Here is a 26,721-nt window from a genome sequence, read left to right on the forward strand (position 1 = left end):
TCTTTTAATACAGTCTGCACACCCTTTGCTTCAAGAACTGCTTCTTAAAATTCAGTCCCACTGTTGGAAGTGAAGCTGAGTTCTGAAGCATGGAATTACAATATAGGTGATACAGCCCAGAGTCTCCTCGTAGGCTCACCCATGGGTTCCTGCCTTTCAGACTCTGTCTTTAAAAATGTTTGGTAAAAATTCTATCTTACTCCCAAGTCAGACACTGCAGTCTCATGTTCCCTAATGGCAGTTCATGGTAGTTGGGCAGTTTGCCTCCCAAAGGACACCAAACTCAGAAGGGGTCAGTATTTTAACTCTGCTTCTTGCTAAAGCATTTTGGTTGAATACCAGCTTCAAGCCTCCTTTTCACTGGTCTAACTAGGCAAACCTGATAAGTGAAACCAGTGAGTACCAGCAGGACTATTCTTACCGTGCTTACCTTACTGCATGAGGCCTACAGAGCCGGACCAGCTAATGGAGTTTTACCAGGCTAATGGACCTTGGGAAGACTGTCCAACTGTCTGCCTATGGGCTGGACCCCAAATTTCTAGGTCTTTCCTCTGCCAAGGATCCCTAAGGGTAGAGCAGAGTACACTTTGTTGATGAGTACTTGAGACATGCTGTTTGGAATAGGAATAGGAGAACACGTATCAGAGAGCTCCAGGTACTTTTGCCAGTTCCGGTTCTTCTCTTCCCTAGGTTGGATCGGACAGCATCATTGGGTCATCCACACAAGTGGGAGAGAAGACATCCATTAAACACTCCATCATCGGCAGCATGTGTACCATAAAAGACAAAGTTAAGATAACAAACTGCATCATCATGAATTCTGTTACAATTGAGGAAGGGTATGTCACCTCTTTGTATCTCAGTCCCCTAAATTTGCAGTTTCTTTTTCTAGATAGATTCTGAGTCTGTAATTTTTGTCCCGTAAGCGATCCTCAGCCAGAACAGTTGATCCCAGGGGGTGTGTTTCTAAAGACTGAGGCAGAAATAAGTCTCTATGAACAGACTACAAATGCACAAGTGAAATGAATTACCAAGAGGGCTGCAGTCTTGGAACATAAATTTCCTCTTTTTAGAGGAGATTATATCATCTTCAGAATGTGTGAGTAAGTTAAGTGGATGTATGAGTCTGTCTGAGCTTGCGTGTCATCCTTCCAAGCTTTATTTTAGTGGCTGGGTCTATGAGTGTAACTAAAACATTTGAGGCAAGAAACATATTTTGAAGTGGTACACTTACCAACTAGACATGTTCTGGTCACCTTTGAACATTACAGCTTCACCTAAAATGTAATTTTCTTTGGCCCTTTTTTGTCATCTTGCAGCTTTACTTGACCATTGCATATGCTGAGTAATAGAATAAATGAATAAACTTTTCAAAGAGAAAATCTGCCAGCTAGTAGAGGTTTCCTATGCATTAAAGACACTAACTAAATAGGTAGCCTTGAGCTGTTCATTTCCAAATGTGGGAAAAGTGGCCTATCTGTAATTCTTGATGTCTGCATGCCCCCATCTTTCCATACATGCTGGCTTCCTGTGGATGTCAGTGGAAAGGAAACTGCTGACTGAGTCTGTGCAGGCCTGTATAAATTCCCTGCTCCTTTGCTCCTTCATGGCTTGAGGTTTGCTTAGGGCCTCAGGAAAAAAGCCAAACTCTTAAAAAATGCCAAGTTGGCTCTGAAAGTTGCATATCTGAAAAACAAAAAACCCCAAAGGATGTGGGGTCTATGGAGGATACTACTGTTACATAACTAAATTACAGGTAAGTATGGTACCTTACTGCCAAGTGTTTGTCTTTAATAGAAATCCACAGTAATTTCAAGCACATCATAAATCAGAATTCTGTTGAGTATAGAAAATAGCTGGTTTCCAGTTCAATTGCAAATGGATCCAGTATGGCTGTATCACAAGCACTGCTGTCATAAGAAGTACCAGAAACTCTCTTGTTGGATCATGAGACTTTCTGTCATTTTGATTAATGAATTGATGCCATGGTCATAATGGTATGGTTTTGCATATGAGGTGAGCAGCTCTACCACTAAATCAGAGAGGTAGCTAAGTATATAAATAGTGCTATTTTTATGAAAAGTCCCAAATTGGCTTGTGTTTGTCTGCACTGGTATATAGTAATACTCTCTTCTAAATCCTAAATTGAGCTCAGAGTGTTATGTTAAGCATTCCACAAAATTCCATAAACATCATAAAGATGGTGATTTTTTTTTTTTTTTTTAAAGAGGGAAAAACTAACTTTTGGGGTAAAATTTTTGTGAATTTCTGGAAAACAATGTCATCCCTGGTCACTCTCAGTGAAAACAATGAGTGAATTGAGTGAAAAACCTCATAGTCCCAGGGGTTTACCCCCTTATCTGCTCTATGGTTGCTGCACACTGATGCACTGGAGTCAAATTTGTAATTATTCCTCTCCAGCCAGAATTAAGACTATAGACCATGGAGCTTTATTTCAAAACATATTGTAAATCATATTGTGTAGATTTGCACAGATACTGAGCTGATAAAGTATTTCTTATTGCATCACAGTAAGTCTTAAGATTAGAGGGGTATGAACTTACATGTAAACAGGTAGTGAGATACAGAAATATTCTAGCTGCTGAGTTTTGTTGAAAGAAGTTTTGCTTGTAACTTAGTGAAGAATTTCTGTGCATTTCAACCCTCTTCCATGACTTTGATTAAATCTGATAGATTTTTTGTTAAAATGCTAATGATTCTTACACATCTTGATGGATCCATTTGCAACAGGTGGATAAATTATATGTGGCTTTGTTTTAAACTGCCCACAATGGACAACTTCTCTTTACAAACATCTCTTCTCCCAAGTGTCTCTAAAATAATTCAGGTGTTATCTAATCACCGACTTCAGAAAACATCTCAGACTTTAATTGTAAAGTCAGTATATGCTGGCTGAGATGGGTCAAAATGAGCATAATAAAGTGCCTTAACAGATCTAATTCATTTTTTGTTGCATAGCAAATGTCCGACAAGTAAGCCAAGTTTAACACTGTCTAAGGTATTGTATAGTAGAAAGTTATGGAGTTGCACTGAGGAGTGGATAAAAACTGTGTCATTTAAAGAATATACATTCTAATGCTGACAGGAACAGCTCCACCAAACTAATGAACTACTGTGTTAATGCCCTAGTCAAATGTGAGTGGTAACTGAAGGCTAGTCCCAGCAGTGTTCATTGCAGTAATACCAACTTGAAGCAGCAGCCTGAGAAGACTGCAGTAGGGCACATGTTATGGAAAAGGCAAAGCTGTTTAGATAACTCAGAGAAGAAAGAAAGATGGGGTAAATAATTTCTGAAAGTCGGGAGACTGGGAAGAACTAGATGCAAAAATTGCTCCGCATTCTAAGTTAATTTATCAAGAGCTATGATTATACATGGCACTGCCTTGGTAATTCCCTTACCACTTCCATCACCTCTAGCTTCTCTGGGTTGAATCTTACCTTTCTTTCTTTCTTGTTTTTTGTCCCATCTCAGCTGCAAAAATGATCAGCAGCTTCAGTTCACTATGTCAATACAGAAAAAAGGAAAAAAACCAAAAAACACAAAAACCAGATTAAAAACTTTTATCTCTTGATGGTTTTCCTGTAATGTGATTTGAGGATCCTGGGCCATAGTTCCTGTGGCTTCAAGATCCACAAATTACATCTGCAAACCAGAAAAAGGTTTTGAATAGCCTCACCACATTTGATACCAGCTTCTGAAATGGGTAAATAGATTCTTTCTGGGCAGATGGGAACACCACAAGGTGCTTAGAACAAAACTAGATTCCTATTGTTAGGCTGTGGTTGGCTCATTTTTGGAGAAACAGAGGTTATGACCTAGATGATGATGACCTTCACAACTGAAAGGATGAAGGAACTGGGGTTAGCTTGGACAGTGCCATTGCATACTGTTTGCAAATTATGATCCGTTCTCCAGCGATGGCTGGTGTGTTCGATACTCTGGAGGACCAGTAGCAGGCTTTTTTGTTTTCCCTGGTTTGTAGGGCTTCTGTTACGTTATATATGTCTCCTGTGAAGTGATTTGAGTAGATATGAATCCCCCCTTAGAAGAGATTACAGGGGATTAAAGAAGTTAGTAACACGGGCAAAATAATTGGTAGTCCTTTCTTAATGTGTTTCCCACTGTGCAGCTAATTCTTCCATCAATGAGACAATAAAATAGCGAAGATTACATATGTGCTGAATGATGGACATACTTGACCAAGCTGGGAGGGATGTAATTTATACCACAGCGCCAGTGCTGAGAGATGCTGACTGCCCAGGTGACAGGCTGCAGCGGGGAAACGGTTCTTGTTTCCCTCTGGACGGCTCCCCAGAGCTCAGTGACAAACGACTGCACTGAGTTACATAGTTGGAGAAAATCTACTAATCAAGCTGAAATTATAGGTCATTTGAAAACTGTGTATATCTGAATGCTCCTGCAGTAGCTGTACGTGTCCTCAGTCTCTATAGCATCTTGGGGCTGCCCCTTCTGTTTGTTCTGTTTGCATTAGAGGCGGTGGAGTACAAGAGGGCCCCTGGGTTCCTGTGGCTTTGGTGCAGGAGTCCCCTCGTTACAGTTCACTTGCAAAGGAGCAGTCTGTAACACTGGCAGACTGACTGAAGCTGGTTATGTAGGGAGATTGTGCCATTTGCAAATGAAAAGCGATGTCTCTGATACATTAACTCCACCCTGATATCTTCATAGAACAGAAACTACTGCTGTTGGGGCTTGCAGACATTCTCACAACTAATTATGCTGACCTGAGTGTGATAACTGTGTTTTATTTGGTATACTCAGGCACACTTAGCTTCCTTGAAATGAGACCTAGATATGAATGGATGAATTCAGCTTCAGGTTCCTGTTTTAGCTTTTGTTTTGGCAATTGGTGGTTGGTTTGTTGGGTTTTTTTTCAAACATTTGCTTTATTTTTACCAGCCTTATAGTTTTACTTAGTTTGTTAGCTTCTGGCAGCAGGAATTGTCTAATTGCTCGGGTCATACAGGACCTTGTGCTGAAGTACTCTGAGCATTACAAATAATATTAACAGGAAAAGCATGTTGAATCCTTTATTCCATCCCTGCAGACAGAGATTTCGAAATCTCGTTTGTTAGTAAAACTGTCTCAGTGTATACACTTACTGAAAGGAGCTTGGCCATTTTGTCATGTGCACAGTATTTTTCTTCCTTGGTCCTGGAAAATGAACGGGGAAAGATTCAAGAGATGCGACTGTAGTAGGGGAAAAAAACCAAACTGATCTTTGGACTACTTAGAGGTTAGTTGAGGAGGCAAGCATGAAAAGCTCAGATAAATATCAAGTCCACAGTAAGCCATGCTTTGAAATGGTCTTGCTGACATGCCGGTAGTCAGTACCATAAGGGTTATGTGGCAGATTTAGTCTCTGAAATGAGGTATTTTTCTGCTTTTCTTTTTTCAACGAAATATGGGAAAGCAGTATGCTTCAAACAATGTTTTTATGGAAATCATAGATAGGCTGCTGTCATTATCAGAGGGGGTGACAGCAAGATGCAGACAGCTCAAGATTTGCATCAAGATTTCACCTCCACAGCTAGGAAGTACCAGATCTTCACAGAGTAACCAAGGAGGCTCAACCTGTCTCACTTATAGTTTTATCAGAAAAACTGTTCATTGGGGATGATCATTTTTGGACAATGGAAAAGATACATGAAGTATCTGGTCATCTGCCTGGCACAGGCCAGTGAATTTTAGGCAGTACCTGCTGAGTTGAACTCAGCAGCTGTTGACTTTAAAAGATGGCAATCTTCTTTGAAAATCATGAACAGTTTGAGGTCTATCGACCACGTTGGAAAGCTGTTCCAGTGTTCATTTTAGTCTCCCTAACTATTTCCATTTTTAACGTATAGACACACACCTCCGATCCTGAGTGTTTTACAGTCTGCGGTCAAAGATGCTTCGTGCGGCACAGGGACTTGCCAGCACAGGTGTAGTTTGTGGGATGTAGAATTGCAAGCTCTGAAGGGCAGGTACTGCCTTCCTTTGGTATTTGCATTGCTGACGTTTAACAGTTCTGTGGGTGGAACACTGCAAGGTTCCCCCTTCAATTGTACAACGGTGTCTTTATCCTGGTGTCTGTCATGTGGATATGCTTTGATGTGATGTCTCAAAAGATTCCTCACCGTTAAACTCCTCAAGCTGTATCCCAAACTGTGAACAGCAATGGGAGAAAGAGAGCGTTCCTTCCAGAAAGCAGTTCGCAGCAGACAGTTGCCAGATAGCGTGATGCAGTGGGCAGTCTCAGTTCAGGAACTGTAAGACTGGGATTGCAGATGGGACTTAGTTTATTGCGTGTGTGTGTGCAGGGGCAGGAACTACTGAACAGTAACCTCCTCTCCTTGTTGTGTTTGTAAAGCTTATAGCATGTTGTTGGTACTACATAAAAAACATACTACCCAAAGAGAACTGGTGAAATTCCCCATAGGACACACTGCTAAGGTTACCTTTTGGAAAGGGAAGGGGTTAAAAAGACAAGCAGATACTTTTCGGGTCAGGCTGCACGTGATGGCAGCAAACTGCAGAGTGTTGGAGCATCAGGGAACTTGGAATGCAAGGGAGGTGACGCTCAGCGGGTTAGGAAAACTGCAGGGAGGTGACGTGAATATTGAGGACAGAGGGAAAGTTAGACGAGTCCCACGGAGAGATGTGGTAAACCTTGGGGAGTTCTGAATCCCTGGGGAGAAAGAATAGGCTGGATTAAAAATTTGTATAAAGGACCGAAGTACCCCGATTTGCGGAGGAAGGACTGGCGCCGAAAGTGTTGTGTCAGCCAAAACTAGCATCTTCCTTGTTCAGTCATATGAAGACAGTAAGTTATGTGTTGGATTTTGTTAAAGCTGTTCTGACTACCTGTGTCAAAGTAGATGGCACAGATGCTGTAATGTTACTCAGCGAGGGGACTGGAGAGAGACCACATGTGACTGGTTAAAGGATACTCTAGTTTACCACATGTCTCCAATTTATTGCTACTTTCTATGAGAAAATGTACAAAGGAAGAAAACAACAAGCAAGCCGAGCTGGATTGACTACTAACTGCAGATTGATTGTGAAGTTTATTGGTTGTTTCCTCAATAGTGCCAAATCAGCACCTGATGTAGAAACAGTCAGCGGTTTGAAGAAAGTTCTAATTAAAACCAGGATGGAACTGAGCGTTTATAGGGGTTCAGCGCATAAGTAGTCTTTTTCCCCTTGGATAATGGCAGTACAAAGGAATGATCCTATTGCCAAGGCAACATTTGTTGAAATTGTAAAATATATTTTACAGCTCATTCCCTCATGAGAAGGAATGAGGAGATGAAGTTGTTTCCAGCACCATAGCTTTCAAAGCTGGAAATAAAGATTTGCTTATGCTGCGATTCCCAAACATTTTGTATCTTGAACCATTTTTTAAGATGGCTGTTGTCTTCTGGGCACTTTGTCTCACACCACCAATTGCCCCCCTGCCCTATGCTAGCCCTAGAAAGAAGAATGAGGTTAGAATAGATATCGCAAGAAAGCACGTGAAAAGTGAGAACTTGATTCAGAAAAAGCACATGCTCAGCTTAAATATATGGATAAAGTAGATCATGGATATGGATAAACATGAATGTATGAATAAAGCTAGGTATAGTCCTTGCCTGTAAAAAGGGCTCTTATTTCTCTTGATTATGTAGCAATTATGTTCTGTCCCTTCTGTCACACCTCCTGGGTTTAAACTGTAAAATTTTTGGTCAGGAACCATAATTTCCATTCTACTATTTAATTCAATGCACATGCTGTATAAGATACTGAATAGAGACAACTCCTGGCCTGCAGAGTTGGCTTTCAGGAAGATAAATTGAAGAAGAGAGGGCAAACTAGGAAACCGGTGAGCAGAAAGCAGTTGAGCTACTTGCAGGGCTAGTTTTCAGTTACTTTTAACTGCAGTCCAATTCCACTGTATCTAATGTATTTAGGATATTTCTCATATAGTACCCATTATCTTGTGAATGTCTGAACCATTATTACTATCAGCTCCTCAAAAAACGTTTTCTTCTGGCTAGCTTCCTGGTACATCAATCTGTCTTAAATAAATCACCTGTTCTTTAATCTCAGATGCAGATGTTTCCCTGATAGTGCAGGGAGCTCTTCCCAATTTTCCAAACATCTTGCACATCAAATGTTGAACTTAAAGCACAGATCAGCTCTGAAAAGTGGCATTTAAATACATCTCCTCTCATTCTGCTGATCTGCTTCTTCAGGTGGCCAGGGTTACGTCTGACTTCAGAGCTATAAATAAGCTTCTGCCTCCTGCTAGCCACATGGGTCTAGTGGAAGAGGGGTATGGAGATTTTCACAAGCAACTGATTGCTGTTGGGTTTTCATGGGAATCTGGGTGCGAGTGCCTCCAGTGCTCTTGAAAATCTTCCCCAACCTGGGTATGGAAAAAGAAGAATTTATCACATTGTGCCAGAATCGTGCCTGTAAGTTCCATAGGGGACCATGGGTTTGAAAAAGTTCAGCTCAGCTCTAAGAAGCCAGGCTCAGTTTGTAAGGGTGACATTTAGAAAATCCTTTTCCTTGTCAGCCTAGCCCGTATGATACGGTAGTCGATTTAAGCAGTAATGCCCTACGGAGGGCTGCAGCTCTCAACCCAGAATTGCCCTTGAAAAACCCCAGAGAAAGTGTCTTTCTACTGTGCGTGCCAGTTACTCCGCTCAGTCTGACTGTGCCAGCTAGCGAGCAGGTAGAGCAAACCCAGAGATGGGAGCGAACATACAATTTTTCTGCTTTGTTACCTTCACGCAGAGATCGATAGCTTTTCCCAGGCATCAGCTGAGTGTCTGTAAAATTGTGCAGGACATGGCCCTCCCACTCTGCGGAAGAGAATCTGGAGGGAGGTCAGTTTTCCTGCATGTGGGGTTTTCTGGTGTAAAACTCCTTGCAGCGTACTTTCGCTGAAGCGTGCAAAACCAGGCTTGCAGCTACATAAAAGGCCACCAATTTGTTTGTTCCAAGATCAGCTGGATTTAACTGAAGTTTCAGAGGTGAGGCACAACCTTCCAGGCGACCTCCCCCTGCAGCCTAAGTTTCACTTAATAAAACGCATTAGGGTAGGTTTGAGGCAATCCTTTAAGGTCAGTTGAACTTTCACTGGAAAATACGAGTGCTGGCAAGTATATGCAATATGTAATGCAAAATGTTTAGGGTGTGGGGAAGAAGTGTAAAGGAGCCATACCACAGTGATGAGCTTGGCTAGAAAAGAGACATGAAACAAGCTCCTTAGCGAAAACACCCTCAGAGACGGATGAAGAATTTAGGGGGCTTGGTAGAATATTTTTGTTACCCCCAAGGGGAAAAACAGGAGATCAAAGCCCAAATTCACTTAAGAATGCTTGCTTTGAAATGCATCTATAAATTATAACACGTACTGCTGGCATCTGTCGTAGTCTTTGGTATTTACTTGCGTGTATAACGTGAGATTCACAGTGCCCTGCATTCGCTTGTGTGTAAAAGTGTGTGGGTATAAAAATGCGTTAGTGCGTAAAGCGTGTTGGTGAAGGCAACATTTAGGATTTTCCAGTTTCCCGGTAGTATTTTTGCCTCTTCCCTGTTATCCCATGGTTTTTGTGTCTCATCCCCGTGTTCACGTGTCCCAGCCACTGGCTAACGGGGGATTCCTTGAGGGGTTGCTTGTAGGTTTTAGAGCTCTACCTGCCTCCTTACCACCTCTCAGTGTTATTAAGGTGCCTGTTGTGGCTGTTATCTTCTTGGTGAGGGCAGAATGGGATGTTGCTCCCAGGGAAATCCACAGCTGTTACCTCTCAGTCAGCAAAGTAGCTGCCGAGGCATGTCACCCTTTGCTTTTAACTCCTGAATCAGTCTCTCCGTTTTGTAGCTCATCTGGAGGAGCAAGAGACCTGACTTCTTGGCACGGCGGAGCATTACCAACAGGCTGTCCTAAGCTTTGTGCTTCAGGCTCTTTCTTCCTCGTGAGTGTATAGTTTTAAGCGTTGCATTTTAGACAGCTCATTTGCTTTGCTGCCCAACAGAGATTATGTCGGGTTTTTGGCACAATTGGATTAAACTAGCAGGCCTGGATAACTTCCATTGGCATTTCACGAGATTTGCTGTAAGGCAAACCTGTGACATTCATACCTTCCTAAGCTTGCACAACTAGGGCAAGAGCTGCAGTTGAGGTCTTGACCTCAGTTACTTAAGCCCCTTTCTCCCAGGAACGTTCATCACTTTAATCACAGAGTCCTAAATAATCAGTGGGTAGCCTGTAATTAGGGGGCTGTGTCTTGGACTCCTGCAGCCCGCTCCCGGTGTGCTGAGCGCTGCGTATTTTGATTTCCCGTTCCCCCAAAGGATGTTTGATCTCAGATTTACACTTTAGAAAATTAAGAAGGGTACGGCACCTCAGTCCCCTGGCAATCTTCCTGCTTTCAGCGGTAGGTGCCTTGCTTTTCCTAAGTATCACGGTGCTGCAGCAATTGACACACTTGATTTAAGAGTTTGATTTATAGACTGATACTCAGGCGGAAAGTCAGCAGTTCCAGGGCTGCGTAAATCAGCCTGTCTCTGGGACTAATACTTCCTTATTTATAATTTCGACAGGAGATGGAATTCTTTCTCAATTCTTTACATTTCTTTCAGATGTAATCGACCACCCTGTCCTTTGGTTTAAAGCTATGTGACTTTGCCACAAATAGAGGGAGGGGAAAGTAAGCCGAGTCCAGGAATTGCTGTGCTATAAAAGCTCCATATTGTATGCTCTTGGACTTTGCTTTCTCCCAGCTTCCTTCAAGCCCACACAAGAGATGGACTTGAGGTTTTTTGGCTTTCTTCCCCTCCCCCCTCCCTCCATACATACGCTGACCTTTTAGAAAAATAAATAAAAGATAAAGAAGGACCTGGAATGTTGCAGAATGTGTGTACATTTTGCTCTCTGTTGTTTTCTGCTGGGATTAGTTGTTTACAATGGGGGAGAGAGGGAGGGCAGAGGAAGGGAGGTCTGTGGCCTTAACTGAAATTAGTGGCATTTCAGAGTGATCTTGTTAGGTGGTCTGCAGTTTAAAGACCTAAATCCTTGTAATCCCCCCATGCCTCCTTGGCCACTACTCCTTTTGCTCTTGTTCTCTCACTTTCAAAAAAAACCCACCCCAAAGTCAGCCCCTCTGTCTCTCAGATACAGGCGCATAACATACACGCACACTCTCTCTCATATGCTTCTATTCGCACGTTGTACCTGTATAACAAATTAATGTCTTAGCTACATCTGTTCCCACTGCAGGACTGGGCTTGTAAAACGCTCTCTCTAGAATGCAGACACACACTAAATATTTTTATTTATTTTCTGAAAAACACCCAGCTGCCAGACTTTCAGTTTGTGATTACACTTAAATTCAAATTGAAATTTCAGCCATAAATCAAATGCCCCAAATTAGTTCCTCTTGTGGGTTTGAACATGCTCTTTGGATTTTAAGGTCAGAAGAGATCCGTTTTCACCGCGTTGAAAAGTTTAAAAATATACTACATTTTAGGAAAAATAATAATATGGTTTGGATTATAAAGCAGTACATCAAATGTGTGCGTATGCACACACACAACAGCGTAAATGAAGCTGGATGCTGTCGGAGCACCTTTGAGGACTAATAGCACCTAGTTGTTGAGCAAGGCAGGAACCGTGGTGGCTGTTTAGCCAAGGAGAATACAGCAGAGTGCCCTGAGATGTGATATTTACCCTGTAACAGAATAAAAGTTTATTCCTTACTCTTCAACTTAAAAAAATAGTAAAAATTAAATAAACACACAAAATACTTCTCTTGGCAGGCTTTATAACATACTTTTTTTTAAAAAAAAAAAAAGGCATTTACAAGTGGTTTCAAAATGGCTGTGTTACATCTGTCAGTGGGTGAAGGGAACACCCACAAATTGTGGTTTTATCTCTTGAAGTTTTGTTCCACTTGAGCAATAAAAGCCAGATTCGCTGCTGGTTTGTGTGATTGGGGTAATCTGAGCGTCGAGTATGGTTTTAAAACTTCTGCTGTTGGTTGGGTTTATAAGTTTTAAGAAACTCCTGGGGTGGCGGAGTTCCTGGGTTTTGTTTTACCCTGGCACCGGGGAAGGGTTGGTTTGCGAGCACCTGGCACAGACAAGTTCAGCTTGGTTCCCTGGCCTGTCCCTCCCAACAAATGGTTTGGCAGGAACACCCCTTATCTTTGATGTTAATGTCATCAGCAGTTTCTTACGATGCTATTATTTCTCCGGGAGTTGAAAAACTATCCCGAAGTAGGCTCTGAACACACATCCAGTATTCTCCAGCCTGAACTCCCTACCAGCAGCTTAAATCCCCTCTCCGTTGGGGAATATCCTCCTCCGTGAGGATAATGCCGAGAGGTGTAGTGTACTCACGGCTGCTGTCGTGCTCAGAAGAAGTGATAGATGGTGGGAACCTAAAAGTTTGCAGGGGAAAGCTCTCATCTGACTGGCTCAAAGCGATGAAGGAGGAGGTATTTTGGAGTATGCATTTTGGATAGGAGCCATTTCACTGGGAAAGGAGCAACCTCTCCCATCGCCTTCGCTAGTCCTGTTGAAAGCCAAGTCAGGATGGCAGCAGTGGGCAGTCCTCCCTCCGCCGATTCATTCCCTTGCCCAGCTGCAAATGCAGAGTTGCCCTTGCTCTCAGCGACCGCTGTCGCGCAAGAGGATGGCCAGAGCCACCGCGCAGGCACACGAAGCTATTGGAAAGGAAGCAGATCGTGACAGTGTGAGAGCAAAGGCAGGCGGGGGTCTGCTGTGTATCTTTGCCACTTTTTATCTTATTAACATGTTAGTAAAAACCTTGCCAAGGCAACCTGAGCTGGTTACTTGTAGCATAATTGCTCATATTGCCTCCTTATAGGTCAGAGGAGGGGAATTCAAGCGAGTTAAAAGAATAATTGTTCAGAGGGGACAGTCTGTTCAAGGGGGGTCGTAACTGCTAACCACTGCGGCTGAGGTCCGGTTTTATTGCTTTTACTCCTGCAGAATTAATGCTGGTTTTGTAGGGCAGATGGTTCCTGCTCTGACTCACACAAGCAACAGTAATACATTTAATGGCAAATTCTGTATACTAGATAATAGTGAAGTATAAGCAGGAAAATACTAGGATTAATTTTAGGATTGGCAGTCTGGAGTGGGGATTGATGTTTCTCTCTTCTCCTGAGGACCACAGCTGGCTAGCTCTCCATTCAATGCAGAATTGAGGCTCAGGGCTTTGACCTGATACCAAAACCCCTCTATGCTGTTAGTTCAGACTCCAGGGTAACAATTCTGCCCACAAGCCAGCCTGACCTTGAGGTGCAGCTGTGTTTCACTAGTGCAGTGAGTAGTGGTGATGCCTGTGACCAAGGTGGGGAATGGCTGCAGGTCATTAAACTGTGGAACTCGCCATGCAGAAAGGCACTGAAGCCAAAAACTTCAGGCAGAGATCAGCTGTTTGACTGAGGACAGCAAGAATATCCACAATTGTTGTAATTAATATTAGCAGAAATACTGGGGAGAAGATACGAAATGCCATGGTTCACAGTAGGATTAATATGAGGGAGCAGATTACCTGCATCTCTCTGGGATGATATATCTCGTTTATACCTTCCTCCCAATGAGCTGGTTTTGATGTGTGTTAGACTTAGTATTTTTGACACTTCTTAGCTGGGTGCCTTCAAATTTTCTGTCCTTCAATGACTTCTACCTATCTTTGCACACCTGAAAATAAGGAAACAAATCATGTGCATCCTAGCTTTTTTTTCTCTGTAACTTTGAAAGAAATTACATTTAATACCATTTAACACTACTCATGATGCTGAGTGAACAGCATTTCAGGACACATCATGGATACTAGTAAAGATTCACAACTTCTATTTTACTGGATGGAGGGGCTCAGACCAATGCAGTAACTCACTCAGCATCTCTCAGCAGAGGAGATATGAAGCCAGCACTCGGACTCTGAACTTCTTTCCTATCTGGATAATCAAATCAGCAGATTTGAAAGCTGATTATCACAGATTCAAATACATTTGGGAAGAAGGTGACTTCTGTCAAAGTTCCATCCTATGTAGCATTTCAGACTTTGTGGTGTCAAAGGCTACATGAGTGTGAAGATGTCCAAGGCGGGTAGAGCAGATCCAGTGTGGGTTTCATTGGTTCAGTACTGCAGAGTAATCATGTTTGTGTGCTTGAATGTAACATGAACAAAGCTGACTGGCTGACGTATTGATCGGCCCCTTCTTGCCACCCTTTCTTAGTGCCTGACAAGCTGGAACATATGAAACTTCTCAGCAAAATTCACAGGGAAGGACTGGGCTGCTGCTCCTCTTTTTAACTGGGGAGCTGAGCAGAGAAGCCACCCCCACAGTTACCCAGACTGTCTGTGGAAAATATGAGACCTGATCCAGGTCCCAAGTCCCAGGCCAGTGTCCTGTCTATGAAATCCTCTGGCAGTATTTATTCTGTTAAGGAAATATAGAGGAAATCTGTTCTAACAGGAGGTAAAACTGGAAACTCTTTTTTTGCAAACCCATTCTGACAGCTGGCATTTCAGTTTTTCCAGAAACTGGGTGTGAGGATCAGGAGAATAATAGTGGAGTTTTTGAGAAAAGAGCAGAACTGAACCTACTTACAGGATCATGTCACAGGCTCCTTAGATATTCCGGTAGATACCTTTGTTTTGTACCTGTCATTTTAAATTATTTTCTTGCTCTACTTTGTGTTTATGTTGTAGGTGCTGTCTTCAGGGCAGTGTTATTTGTCATAACGCCGTGATAGAGAAGGGTGCAGACATCAAAGACTGTTTGATTGGAAGTGATCAGAGACTGGAAACGAAAGGTAAGTAGAAGAGGTGTATTTACAGTGCATTTGTAATCATTTTCAGTATTTCTTCCTCGAGATTTTACTCCTGCTTCTTCGTGAAGTGCCAGTAAACAGTGGCAGTTCTACAGTGCGGTATCCTATAATATTAGGATTTGTTTTTCATGGAAAGTACAGCTTCTTGGCATAAGACTAGCTCAGGGACTTGCTCCTCTGAAGTTGGCAGAAAAGCTCTGTTGTTGTTGTTACAAAGAACGAGATTGGGTGCTGAGACAGTCTTTTCCCAGAGACCACAATTAGATCAGCCTGAAGTTGTCCTCAGCAGAAGGACAACTAGTAATCTTTGTCAGGGTCAGGGGCGATGCAGTCAAATCATTGATCACAGAGACATCCTTCTCTTTATAGATGCTATCAACCCACAGTGCCAGCGTGCTCCCGTTCACTTTGCTCCAAGGAAAAGCTCGAGGTGGAATATCATACTAGGAGCTGCCGTGCTCAGTACTAAATACAAGGGCAGCTACGTTCAGATTTGCTTTACTCCTATGAAATGCTATTTTGGGGCTTCAGAGAGGTCACAACCACGTGGCCCTCGTTTGGGCAAAGTTAAGCCATCCAGTGGAAGTGTGCGTGGCGAGGGCTCGGTGGTAACCGCCTGAGTGGAACTGTTGATTTCCTGCCCGAGGAGATAATGGGCAGGAAATGGCTGTCTCAGTGACTGCATCCCAAGCAGAGGGCTTTTTAATGAATATTTATAGTTGGGGTTTGGCAGATCCCTGCTCTAGGGTGTGGACTGAGGACAAAAGTGAGTTCCTTTGCAGGCACCATGTGAAGTTATTTAGTCAGATCAGGATTTGTTTGCTCGCTTTGTCTTTATGGGTGGATTCCCAATTGTAAGCGTCCTGACACAGAGCAGGGTTTGCACTTCATGTAGTATAGCGTAACCTATTGTCAGCTATGCATATGACAAATTTTCCTTTAGATTGAAACTAAAAGTAAAAAAGACTCGTGAAAACAAAGTATTGATCTTGCAGTTGCAAGCCTCAGACACTGTAGGAGGCACTCAGTGAGTGTTCCGTGCACTGTGGTCTTGGTCCCTGTATACCAACATCTGTGCCTGCTCATGGCTTTGCCCATCACATCAGTCTGAATCAGTGGCCCTTGCGGTTTCATTGCCTCCCAATCACTGAAGATTTGTACTATTCGTGATACTCCTCCATCTGCGTCCTCCCCTGAGCACAGAATCAGAGAGTCATAGAATCATTTAGGTTGGAAAAGACCTTTAAGATCATCGAGTCGAACCGTAAACCTAACATTGCCAAGTCCACCACTAAACCATGTCCCTAAGGCCCACATCTACACATCTGCATGAATCACTAGGAGAGCTGAATCAGGTCACGTTTGGCTGTTAACCCGCAATGTGAACTATGAGGAGACGGGGTGTAGATTTAGCTAATATTTTAGGAAATAGGAATATGTTTGATTTCTTTAGTAGATTATATCAAACAGAAATATCACCCTTTGACCTCACTCACATCTGCTTCAGTAGTCCCTTCCAGGGTGCAGACCCTAGTCTGGTTGATTTTAGTATGGAAACTGTTCTTTCTTCTTGATTGTCTTTGTCATTTTTGTCTGAATATTTTTCAGGGTCTGTAGATGCATTTGCAGGGAGAGTAACAGAGCTGTAACCCGTGGTTCATTTGCCTATTCTTGTAGAGTCTACTGCTCACCTTTCCGAAGCTTAAACCCACTTCTTAATGAGTCTATGAGCCCTCTAGTTAAACTGTTCGGAAACGTATGATTGACATTACCAAAGACACATTCAGGTAGATTATGAATACACCATTATGCTGAGCAAGAAAAAATAATAAAGCCTCAGTTCATTTCCCTGCCTCAGTTTCCTAACCATTCTGGAATTTCTTTGGGCTGGGGGTCAGGTTCTCCTCGGTGGTCTGGGATCTGTCTGCGAAGTTCATGACTTATTTCCTGAACTGTGGAGTCTTTCCAGCCCAGCATGTCTCTTCTGACCTTGGCTGGTCCCGTAGTAAACTGGGCCCTCTCTTTTTCGCTGTGAAAGCATGCCATGGCTTCCTTTCCCCTGCCCAAGACTTCCTGTATCTTGTGCCAAGCTTTTGGTGTGGCCCCGTAAGTCTGTTTCCATATTCTCCCTTTCATCAAGACTTTGGCTGTGTTGTTCTGTTTGGTAACTTTTCCTTCTTCAAACTCAAGCCTCCATGGCCAGGTTAGAAAAAAACTAATTCTCTTGGGTTGGAGCCACCTTTTGTTGCAAGCTGATCACATTTCAGGAGACGTAAGCAGTAGCAGCTGGCTGTTGACCCTAGTCTGGGAGTTACATGCTAGAAACCTCCTCAGCAAAGCTGTATACACCTTCCCAGAAACATTAAAAAAATAAAAATACAGCAGTCCCTTATTCCAAAGCATCAGCCAGGATTCATCAAAGGTAGAAATATCCCTGAATCATCCTACACAGCCCCAAGTAAATCCTACAGTTGACTTTGCTGCAGAACTGGCTGTGTGCTCCCTGCTCTGCCGTATGAGTCCTGGCCACACTGCCCAGGCGGCTCAGGGTACAAGAGCTCTTTGAGCCAGTGGTGCACTGACCTCCTTTCATAAAATGAACTCCAGTCCCATGCAAGGAGGATGGCAGGAGAACAGCTACCACAAATGATAGGCAAACGTAACTCAAACCAGCTCTCATCCTTTTCCTTCTGCGGAAGAATATGGGCATATTTAGGGTGGTCCAAATGGTACAGCTGGGAGTAATGGGATTGAATTAAACACAATTTGGGTTGGCTATCTGGAACGTTTTCCTAATGATGTGGTCTGGTAGGCTGTGGGATAATCTCCCTGGGGACATGGTGGGAGACCTCATCACTTAATAATGGGCTTGGCAAAGCTCTGGACACCTAAATAGAGGGAACACTCCAACACTGGTTACTGGGGTAGATCAGATGCAGCCTATTATTTTCAACCTGAAAGGAAAGTTAGACACACAGGAGGGCCAGGTAACTCAGCAATGACATCCCAGTCCCGCGTTGACTTCAGCCCTATCACGGCACTGGCCGGAGATGGTACTTTTAAGTGCCTCTTAAAGTCAAGGTATGGAGTTTTACTGAACTTCTGGATTGTATTGGGGCCGGTCCTGTTCAATATCTTCATTGATGATCTGGATGAGGGCATTGAGTGCACCCTCAGTAAGTTTGCAGACGACACCAGGTTGGGTGGAAGTGTCGATCTGCTGGAGGGTAGGAAGGCCCTACAGAGGGACCTGGACAGGCTGGACCGTTGGGCCGGGGCCAACTGTATGAGGTTCAACAAGGCTCAGTGCCGGGTCCTGCACTTGGGTCACAACAACCCCATGCAACGCTACAGGCTGGGGGAGGAGGGGCTGGAGAGCTGCCTGGTGGAAAAGGACCTGGGGGTGTTGGTTGATAGCCGCCTGAACATGAGCCAGCAGTGTGCTCAGGTGGCCAAGAGGGCCAATGGCATCCTGGCTTGTATCAGGAATAGTGTGGCCAGCAGGACCAGGGAGGTGACAGTGCCCCTGTATTTGGCACTGGTGAGGCCGCACCTCACGTACTGTGTTCAGTTTTGGGCCCCTCACTACAAGAAGAACATCGAGGTGCTAGAGCGTGTCCAGAGGAGGGCAACGAAGCTGGTGAAGGGTCTGGAGCACAAGTCTTATGAGGAGCGGCTGAGGGAGCTGGGGTTGTTTAGTCTGGAGAAGAGGAGGCTGAGGGGAGACCTTATTGCTCTCTACAACTACCTGAAAGGAGGCTGTAGCGAGGTGGGGGTCGGTCTCTTCTCCCTAGTAACAAGCGATAGGATGAGAGGAAACGGCCTCAAGCTGTGCCAGGGGAAGTTTAGGTTGGGTATTAGGAAAAACTTCTTCACCCAAAGGGTAGTCAGGCACTGGCACAGGCTGCCCAGGGAAGTGGTTGAGTCTCCATCCCTGGAGGTATTTAAAAGACGGGTAGATGTGGTGCTCGAGGACACGGTTTACTGGTGGACTTGGCAGTGATAGGTTAACGGTTGGACTCGATCATCTTAAGGATCTTTTCCAACCTTAACGATTCTATGATTTGCAAGCCATGCCTCCTGAGAGCCATACTATTCTCTTCCTACTGCTTTTATTACCATGCTTAGGAAGCATCCACTTTCCTTCCTCTTTGATACTTTAATTTAAGGAATTTGCTAGCAGGGAATTAACAGATGGGCTTTGTGAAAGCTACCTCACGCAGATAGTTTGAAAAACATGTTGGTACCTAAGAAAAAGGAGGTAGTTATTAAAGGGATAGGAAATGGCAGGCAGCAGTTCTGAAAGAACTTAATTGCATGGAGCATTCAATCACTGTTTCAAAGACAGTTATTAGGATCATGCTCCAGCCTTTTTGATGAACCTATTTTTAAAGAGGAGCTCAAAAGCAGCATGCACTCATTGAAGTTGGACTGGAGAGAGGGAGTGCTGGTGGTGGGCCAGTCAAGGAATCAGATGAGCCCCAGAGTCAGTGAGTTCAGTTCCCAAAGGAGTCTCTAGGCCAGATTCAGCAGGGAGTACGTTATACATCTGGTACAGGTTAGCCAGGAAGAGGCATATACAGTAAAGTGGCCTAACCTTTCTTCAAAGCAACAGCAAGAGCAGAGATGGTAAAGACACACACATAGGATAAAACTAGCAAAATTTACACGAAACTCACCATCGTATCTTTTGCCTTCATCTCTGTTGTCATTGAGGCAGGAAAGTTTTATGTGCGTTTGATATTAAGGAGCCAATGTTGTTTGGGGACAGCTTGAGTCATTGCACACCCAAAAAGTGCATTACAGCAGTGTTGCTGCCACAAAGCATATGTTCAGAAAGGGAAAAAATACCAGCAGCCAGGATGCTGATGTAATCCTAGCTTGGTATCCTGGTACATACTTAGTCGTAGCATTATCTCTGTGGCCACGCTGTAGACTAAGACTTCGCTGTGCTTGTTCCTGTGCAGTTTTTCTGCCGCGATATATTTTAATTTTCCTTGGTGTCCTGACACAGTCAACACCAAGAATGAGCAGTACTTGCTGAATGTGGGGGTTTTCCATATGCCTCATTTTCCTGTCTTTTTTCAGTTTGTGTCTGAAACCTTAATTACACTATGCAAGAGACAAGATCCTTCCTTTCTGTGGCCTTCCTGCAACATTTGTCATCTTAATGCTTCACAACTGTAAACAACCTCATTTGCATATCCTCAGTATGAACGTGTTTGGGTTTTCTTCCTATTTTAGAGACCTGAAAGACAGGGAGATTCTGATCATCCGCCCATTCATTTGGACTGGCCAGCTTAAGTGCTGAAGTTGCATGTTACACGTGGCATTTCCTAGCTATTAGAGACTTGACGTTTTAGCCTTAGCATTTGCTTTGTAAATGTTGGGAGGCAAGGTTCAGTCCACTGAAAAAAAACCAGTTTTATTATACGGGATGATGTTGTCCCTTGCATGGATCCTTAGCAGTGTCAGAAACTTGAACTTCATTGTAGAGCTTTCTGCTGCTTCAGCTGCCGCATCTGCAATGGGACAGGAGAAACTCTTTGCCAGGAGGTTTCACTGATGCCCATGGGCGACAGCAGCCCTGAGATCCACTCCTGGTGCTGGGAGGAGAAGGCTTTAGTTACTGTAGGCTTTACTGCTCCTGCCCCCAGCATCAGCCATTGGGCCCCAGCTATATCACCTGTGTCCTATGTGATCCTGACTCCTGCTTCACAGCTCCCTGCTATGGCTTTGTCCCAGGACCAGTCTCATCCCACTCCCAGCCTTCTTTTTGTTTTTTCCTCTAGTCTTTGTCCCACAGAGATTCTTGTTTTTCTCTCTTACTTGGTTATTCCCAGACACCCACCTGACTCCTCCTCTGGTCTGACCGTAGCTACTATTTCCAGTCCCCTTGCCTAACAGTCCCATGCTCCATTTCCCATCTGGCACTTGCCCCCTGACTGCTCTGAGTCAGACTGCATCCCTTTCCGTACCACCGTCGCTGTCGTGCCCGGGCAGGATCATTCTGGGCACAGGAGGGAAGCAGTTCTGTGCCGAGTGCTGCACTGCTCCGTAGGGCAGGGATACAAGCGTGGGGGAAGCCCTGCCTTCCTCCTGCGCTTCCATGGTTGAGAGTGCTCACTGCAGACAGAGTCTCTGGAGCTTTTAGCTGTCCTCCTGAGAACATGTGCAAACTGAGATTTTTTTTTTCCAGAGGCTTATCACGTAGCCAAAACTGTGTGGTTTCTCACAAGAACAGAAAAAGGCACATATCCAGTAAGGACTGGCTCCTGTTTCCGATCATTTTCCAAGTCCTGTTCCAAGCTTGGAGTCCTAGTACTTCTCAATGAAACAGAGTAAGATTGTTTTATTTTAATGAGGGCCAAAGAGCACATTTTTCTCTAATGTCATCCTCTGAAGGCAGGTACAGTTTACGAAACCTCCACATATGAATGGGTGACTGCTTGTGAGGACGCTTCGCACCAGCCAAGATTTAGCAGGATAGGGACAGGAAGGAACTGAGGGACTTTCTGATGCTCTCGCTGCATTCAAGTAGGGGCGAGCATCTGCGCTTGCAAGATGCTGAGTACCTCCTGGTGAAGTCTTCAGGAAGTGAAAACACTTAGCACGACACAAGGTCGGGATCAGAAAGCATGCTGCAGTGCAGATGGGAGTTATGAAAGCTTGTGAAGAACAGACACAGACTAAACAGTGCACACATGTACATTGTGCACTAGGGTGCAAGATGAGCTGGAGATGATGTAGGAATGGTGTAAATTCACAGCAAAACTGAGAGGTCCGTAAGAGTTGCTGCCTAAAGTAGTTTAACTACTGAGTGTCCACGACAAAGGTACTGCTGGCAGTTAAAACAGGCATCTCTTAAATAGTTGTCATTTTTGTTTCAGTGACTGTGCAGTGACTACATTTCTAACTGATCCTAATAAGCCTCTTTTCCAAGCTGTATAAAAATGGTTTATGAGTTCTGGCCTTAGCAGTGACATAAAACTTCCCTAGCATATCCATCCAGTGACGCTTTGTCCTCCCCTCTGCCGCTGGGGACTGTCGCACTTGTGCATGCTGTCATTCCCGGCCAGGGAAGTTCAGGCTTCCCGAGTGAGCGGGTTAAACGAGCTGCCACATTCGCAGCGTGTCGATTGTGAAGTCTACCCATAAGGCACCAGTTTGTAACCTTGTGGAAATATTTTTACATGCTCCATGCAGAGAAAATAACCAGTTGTGCTCTGCTAGAGCTCAGCCACATGAAAGAGCCAGGAAGAACACCCCAATAGATGCTGAGAAAGGAAAGGAACCTCTACTGGCACCCAGCGCAGCAGGCAGCAGTGTCCAGGCAAATATGGCATCTCTGCCACCTTAGCAGGAAGCGCGGACAGAGTCTTTCAGACCGACGTTTCCGAGATCCCTGCTCGCGTTTGCTGTGAGGTGGTGATATCCCATGGGAGCACATCGATCGGTACAATCCACTCCTTTTCTTAAACACTTTGCTAGGACTCTGCCCCAATATTAGGACTCCAAGTGTGTCCCCCTCCCCAAGAAGCTTGCTGTCTTAGGCACATCCCCAGCTCTTGGTCTCCTTTTCCCTTGACTAACCTTTCTCCTAAGACCCTGACTGATCACTTTCCCATGCACCTCTCTTTCCAGTTCCTTCACTCCCCCATCCATCCGCTCCAAGCCACAGTAAATTCATCTCTCTTCAGGCACTGAATTCTGTGTTGCCTTTACCTTTACACTCCCAAGACACATCTATTCTCCAGATGGGTTTGAGGGCAAATGGATTAATACTGGTTGAACTATGAGAAACACCTCAGCTGAACCAGGTGAGCACCAGCACTGTGCACTGGTGGTTGCTCAGGGTGGGTGTGAGGCAGGAGTGAGATCTTCACTGCCCGCCCGTTCTGGGCTGGAGGCCCCAGCTGTGGGCCAGAGCTGATCCACCTGAAGCTACCGCCAGCCCCATTCCCAATGCCCCTGGGGCGCGTTGCACATCCCACCCCTGGGAGCAGCTGGGCACCCAGCTCCTGGGGAGCATCGCTCCTGGAGACCTGCGGGCTTGGCTGACGGCTGCACGGCAGGGCTGACGCGGCGCTTGGGAGAAACCTGTGAGGCGCTCCTGGCCTTTGGGGCCACAGCGTGGTCACCCCTGATCTCCAGCGATCGCGTAAGTAAAGCATGGCTGGCGAGAGAGCAGGCCTTGACTGGAAAGCCCCACTGCTCTGTAAACACAAACAAATCGGCCCCCATCACCTGCTTCCCTTCTTTATCTCTACATGTAATTTAAAACACCCTCCAGCCTCCCAAAGTCAAGCTTCAGCTGCTTCCCATCCCCTTAAGCCCCTTTAGTTCCTCTCCCCCCCCAACCTGGCTGCTTTTCCAGGGCCAACCATCACTGCAGAGACAAGTTGCTCTTCTCTCCCACTCTCTGATCCTTTCTGTCCTGGGTGAATGTGGTAGGAACCACCCACAGCGTGTTTTCGTGCATGCGTTTCTGCAGCCACCCCTCCCCCCGCCTAGTTTTTTAAGTTAAACTATCTCTTGCTTTAAAGAGAGCAAATACACAGCAGTGGCTTTCATCACTGCTGTATAATAGAGCAGTAATTCTGTGCCAGGGACTGTTTTCTATTTTATTTTAAAGGGTTTATAAAACAGTGTATGTAATTGAGTGAGTAAACTGAACGTTTTCTGGAGCCCCTGAGGGCTGGAACTTCGTGGTGGTCCTGGGCCTAGGCCCTAACCTTTTTTTTTTTCCTCTCTCTTCTTTTTTTTTTCCCCTCCCTTTCCCCTCCTTCCCCTCCTCCTTTACAACCCAGCGTTGCCACCAGCAGCAGCAGCAGCAATCTGTCTGGGGCTAATTGAGCAAACAACAAGGAGATGCTTTCACATGGCTTTTAAAGGAATGCTCCGGCATCCCCTTTCTGTAAGCAGCTTGGCAGGAACCTGCCAGGAAGGCTGGGGAGCGCTGGGTCCCCGGCCCCGGCCCGCTGGTGGGGTTTGCGCTGGGCTGCGCAGTCATTTCCGCCCCTCTGTTTATTTGCATTACAATTTGTTTTTAGCCAAGCACCAAAAACTGCGCTGCTCCCCAGCTCTCTAGTTCTCCTTGCCTTGTGCGTATGTTTTTAAGGGGCTAGCGTACAGTACGTGTAAACAAATGTCTTCCAAAGCAGGAACGCATTTATAACGAGTGACAGGTTTTTGATTTACACTCAGTAAAATCTCTGTGGACGCTCGGTTCAAGCACCCAGGCTGACTTCAGGCTGGGCTGCGTCAGCAAGTTGAAGCAAAGTGCTAATCAGGAGGTTGAATGTGTTGATCAGCTCTGGATTTGCTTAGCACCAGATGCTCCCAATCTGAGAAGATCTAGTTGAACATGATTTAAGGTTGCGGAGTCCAACTCTGAGGCTTTCTGAAAGTCCTTTCTCTAATCCCTCTTCTTTCTCTGTGGGCTGAATGCATCTGTAACCCTGCCAGTGTCAGATAAAAGGCAGCCTGGTAAGAAATCCCTAATGGGGAGCTGGGGAAGGAGAAGGGAGCTGAACAGCAAAGCATGTGAGGTACTTCGCCCTCCTCCCCCAGAGTTTCAGGCAGAGTTTCTGCATGAACTGAGCTTGCTGGTACCAGCCAGAGCCACTGGCAACTGGCAGCCACGGCTGATAATGAAACGCTATCCGCAGCTCGGCTCTCTGGCACACACAGCGGAGTCTGAATTCCCTTCCCTCTGCGAGGAGGGCTTTGGGAAGGGAAGAGGGAAGCAGGGTGAATCCTTATCTGCCTATCGCATCCCCTGGGGGTGCGGAATCGGGCTTTGTTTCTAGCAAAAGCATTCCCTTTATCACTTAAAAACTTTCTTGGGGATTTGAGGCAGGCACATTCATGTGTTTTCTTTTAGCCTGTATAAGGAGAAATGAGTTTGGTGATTTCATGCAAGTCTCTGAGGTAGTGGTGACATACCAGGCAGGCTATGTGTGACCGCTTTGGGGAATCTGGGCCACACGGATCAAGGAGGAGACAAAACAGGCAGAGGAATGGTAGACGAGGGAATGCATGCTCTGATTTCCTGTGTGGCTTTGGCTACTTAAACTCCCTCAACTCACTGCTGCTTCAGTTTCCTCATCTATAAAATGGGAATGCTCCTATTTGCCCACTCTGGAAAAGCATTTTGAACTCATCAGGTGTAAAATGCAAGATACCATAAGGCAGCTACAAGCATGTCAGTGCGAAATACAAATAGTTGGTACCACCTCTGCAACAAAGTATGTGACAGGACCCATCCCACCTCTGCACATTCAGGACAGTGCAGGATGCTGTCTGAAATGAAGCAAGAAGTTCCTTATTAAAAAGTATTGCTACAGATAACCTATATATAGAACCATAAATTGACATGGCTTTTATAAGCCTAGATGAAGGCATGTTTAATCTGCAGAGGCATAACGTAATTACTCTCACTGGAAGGTGGCCAGGGTCTTATTCACATCACAGAAATCAACATGATAGGTAGTCTGCTTGGAGGAGGTTCAGGAATGGAGTCACAGGAGTTGCTACAGGGCCTGTTTGAGATATATTGGGAAAGTTGTTGGGGGTGAGGAATGTTATAGCAAGAAGTGCTGCAGGTTGGATTTGAGGTACCTTGGCAAAGCTGTGTGGGGTCCAGGACGGGAGGAGAGAGGCGCTGAAGGCTGGACTTGGGGCTATTGGCAGAGCTGTGCTGGAGAGGTTGTGTGGTGCTACCTACATCACACTTGCACCTGGCACTTGTACAGTCAGTCCCTCATTTTCCTGAGCCCTGCATCCACCTCTGCTCCTCCTGCCCAAAGTGCTGGAGATTGAGCTCCACGTTCCAGCTTCGAGCTTCAGCATGAGGCTCCAGGATTCAGTTGTCGCTAAATACCCTGAGCAGAGAACTAAATGACTCGATCTGATGCTGAAGATGAGAAGCAGCTCCTTGGTCTCCTTATTTTCGCCTTCATAAAGGGTCTCTGAAAGGCCGTCGTGTGGCTAACCCAACTCTGTCCCCCAGGCTGAGGAGGCAGCAGGATCCATATGATCACGGGGTCAGGGTTGTAGTGGGAAATTATCCTGCCACAGTCCAAAACTCCTTGAAGTTTAGAGAGCAGTTTTTGATCAAACCTTTTCTGGAGCAATGGTTTGCATGGTGCAAAGGTAATGTCTTGAATTTTAAACCAAGAGAAGCGTCGTGTTGGCCCAGCCAGTTTGGGGATTGCCAGAAATTTTTTCATTTAGCCAAAGGTGGCATGTTTGTTGCTTTGCAGCAGTCTTGCAAAATCCACTCCCCTGAGGGGAGGAGTTTTAGGTGGATAAATAAAACACAACTCATTATTTCCATCATCCTTGGCTATCCACCCCCACTGCTGCGTAAGGTGTGGGAGACAACACAGCCTCCATCGGTGTGTCCCAGCACCTCACAGGCCTCGATGCTTTATCCCAGGCCTCTCAGCTGATTGTTATTCCTAATGTGCAGAAGGGGAGATGGAGAGCCTAGGGGCATGGGTCAAACCACCTGAGCTCCACCTGAATAGGTGTCCAGCTCCCAGAGAGCAATTTAGATTCACCGCCTCCCCCCATGGTACCCTGAGGACACCCACTTTGAGCACACCGGCTTTGTGTCACGCTCTGAGGCCACATGCTTGGGTTTTTTAGGCACTGGGCTTTCAGTTGCGTGTTTTTATTATTTTGGCTTTAGATCCCTTATTTGCAGTCCTTCCCTGGCAAGCTGCTTTTGCATTTTAAAGGGAAGGCTCTTTCAGTACAGTGCATTAACAGTGCTGGGGCAGGGACTGGCACGTTAATGTGTCCACTGGGGCTGTGCAGAGCTCCTGGGAACA

General features: G+C 45.1%; 1 protein-coding gene across 10 annotated transcripts in view; it reads left to right on the plus strand.

Annotated features, from left to right (window-relative positions):
* The window catches only part of EIF2B3 (eukaryotic translation initiation factor 2B subunit gamma), a 107,780-nt gene that overhangs the window by 76,030 nt on the left and 5,029 nt on the right, over positions 1-26,721 (plus strand). For 5 of the 10 annotated variants that reach the window (XR_014228396.1, XR_014228397.1, XR_014228398.1 and 2 more), the window contains exons 10-11: positions 691-839; positions 14,760-14,863. Coding sequence is in view for 6 of the 10 variants with exons in the window: in XM_082314259.1 (XP_082170385.1) it covers positions 691-839; positions 14,760-14,863 (253 nt within the window). In the remaining 4 variants the exon portion in view is untranslated. Of the gene's footprint in view, positions 1-690; positions 840-14,759; positions 14,864-15,250; positions 16,361-22,525; positions 23,383-26,721 lie in introns of those variants that run through there. The other 5 variants (XM_082314256.1, XM_082314260.1, XM_082314257.1 and 2 more) reach the window with 4 other exon arrangements.

The sequence above is a fragment of the Platalea leucorodia genome (assembly GCF_965183815.1).
Source record: "Platalea leucorodia genome assembly, chromosome: 5".
Taxonomy (NCBI): domain Eukaryota; kingdom Metazoa; phylum Chordata; class Aves; order Pelecaniformes; family Threskiornithidae; genus Platalea; species Platalea leucorodia.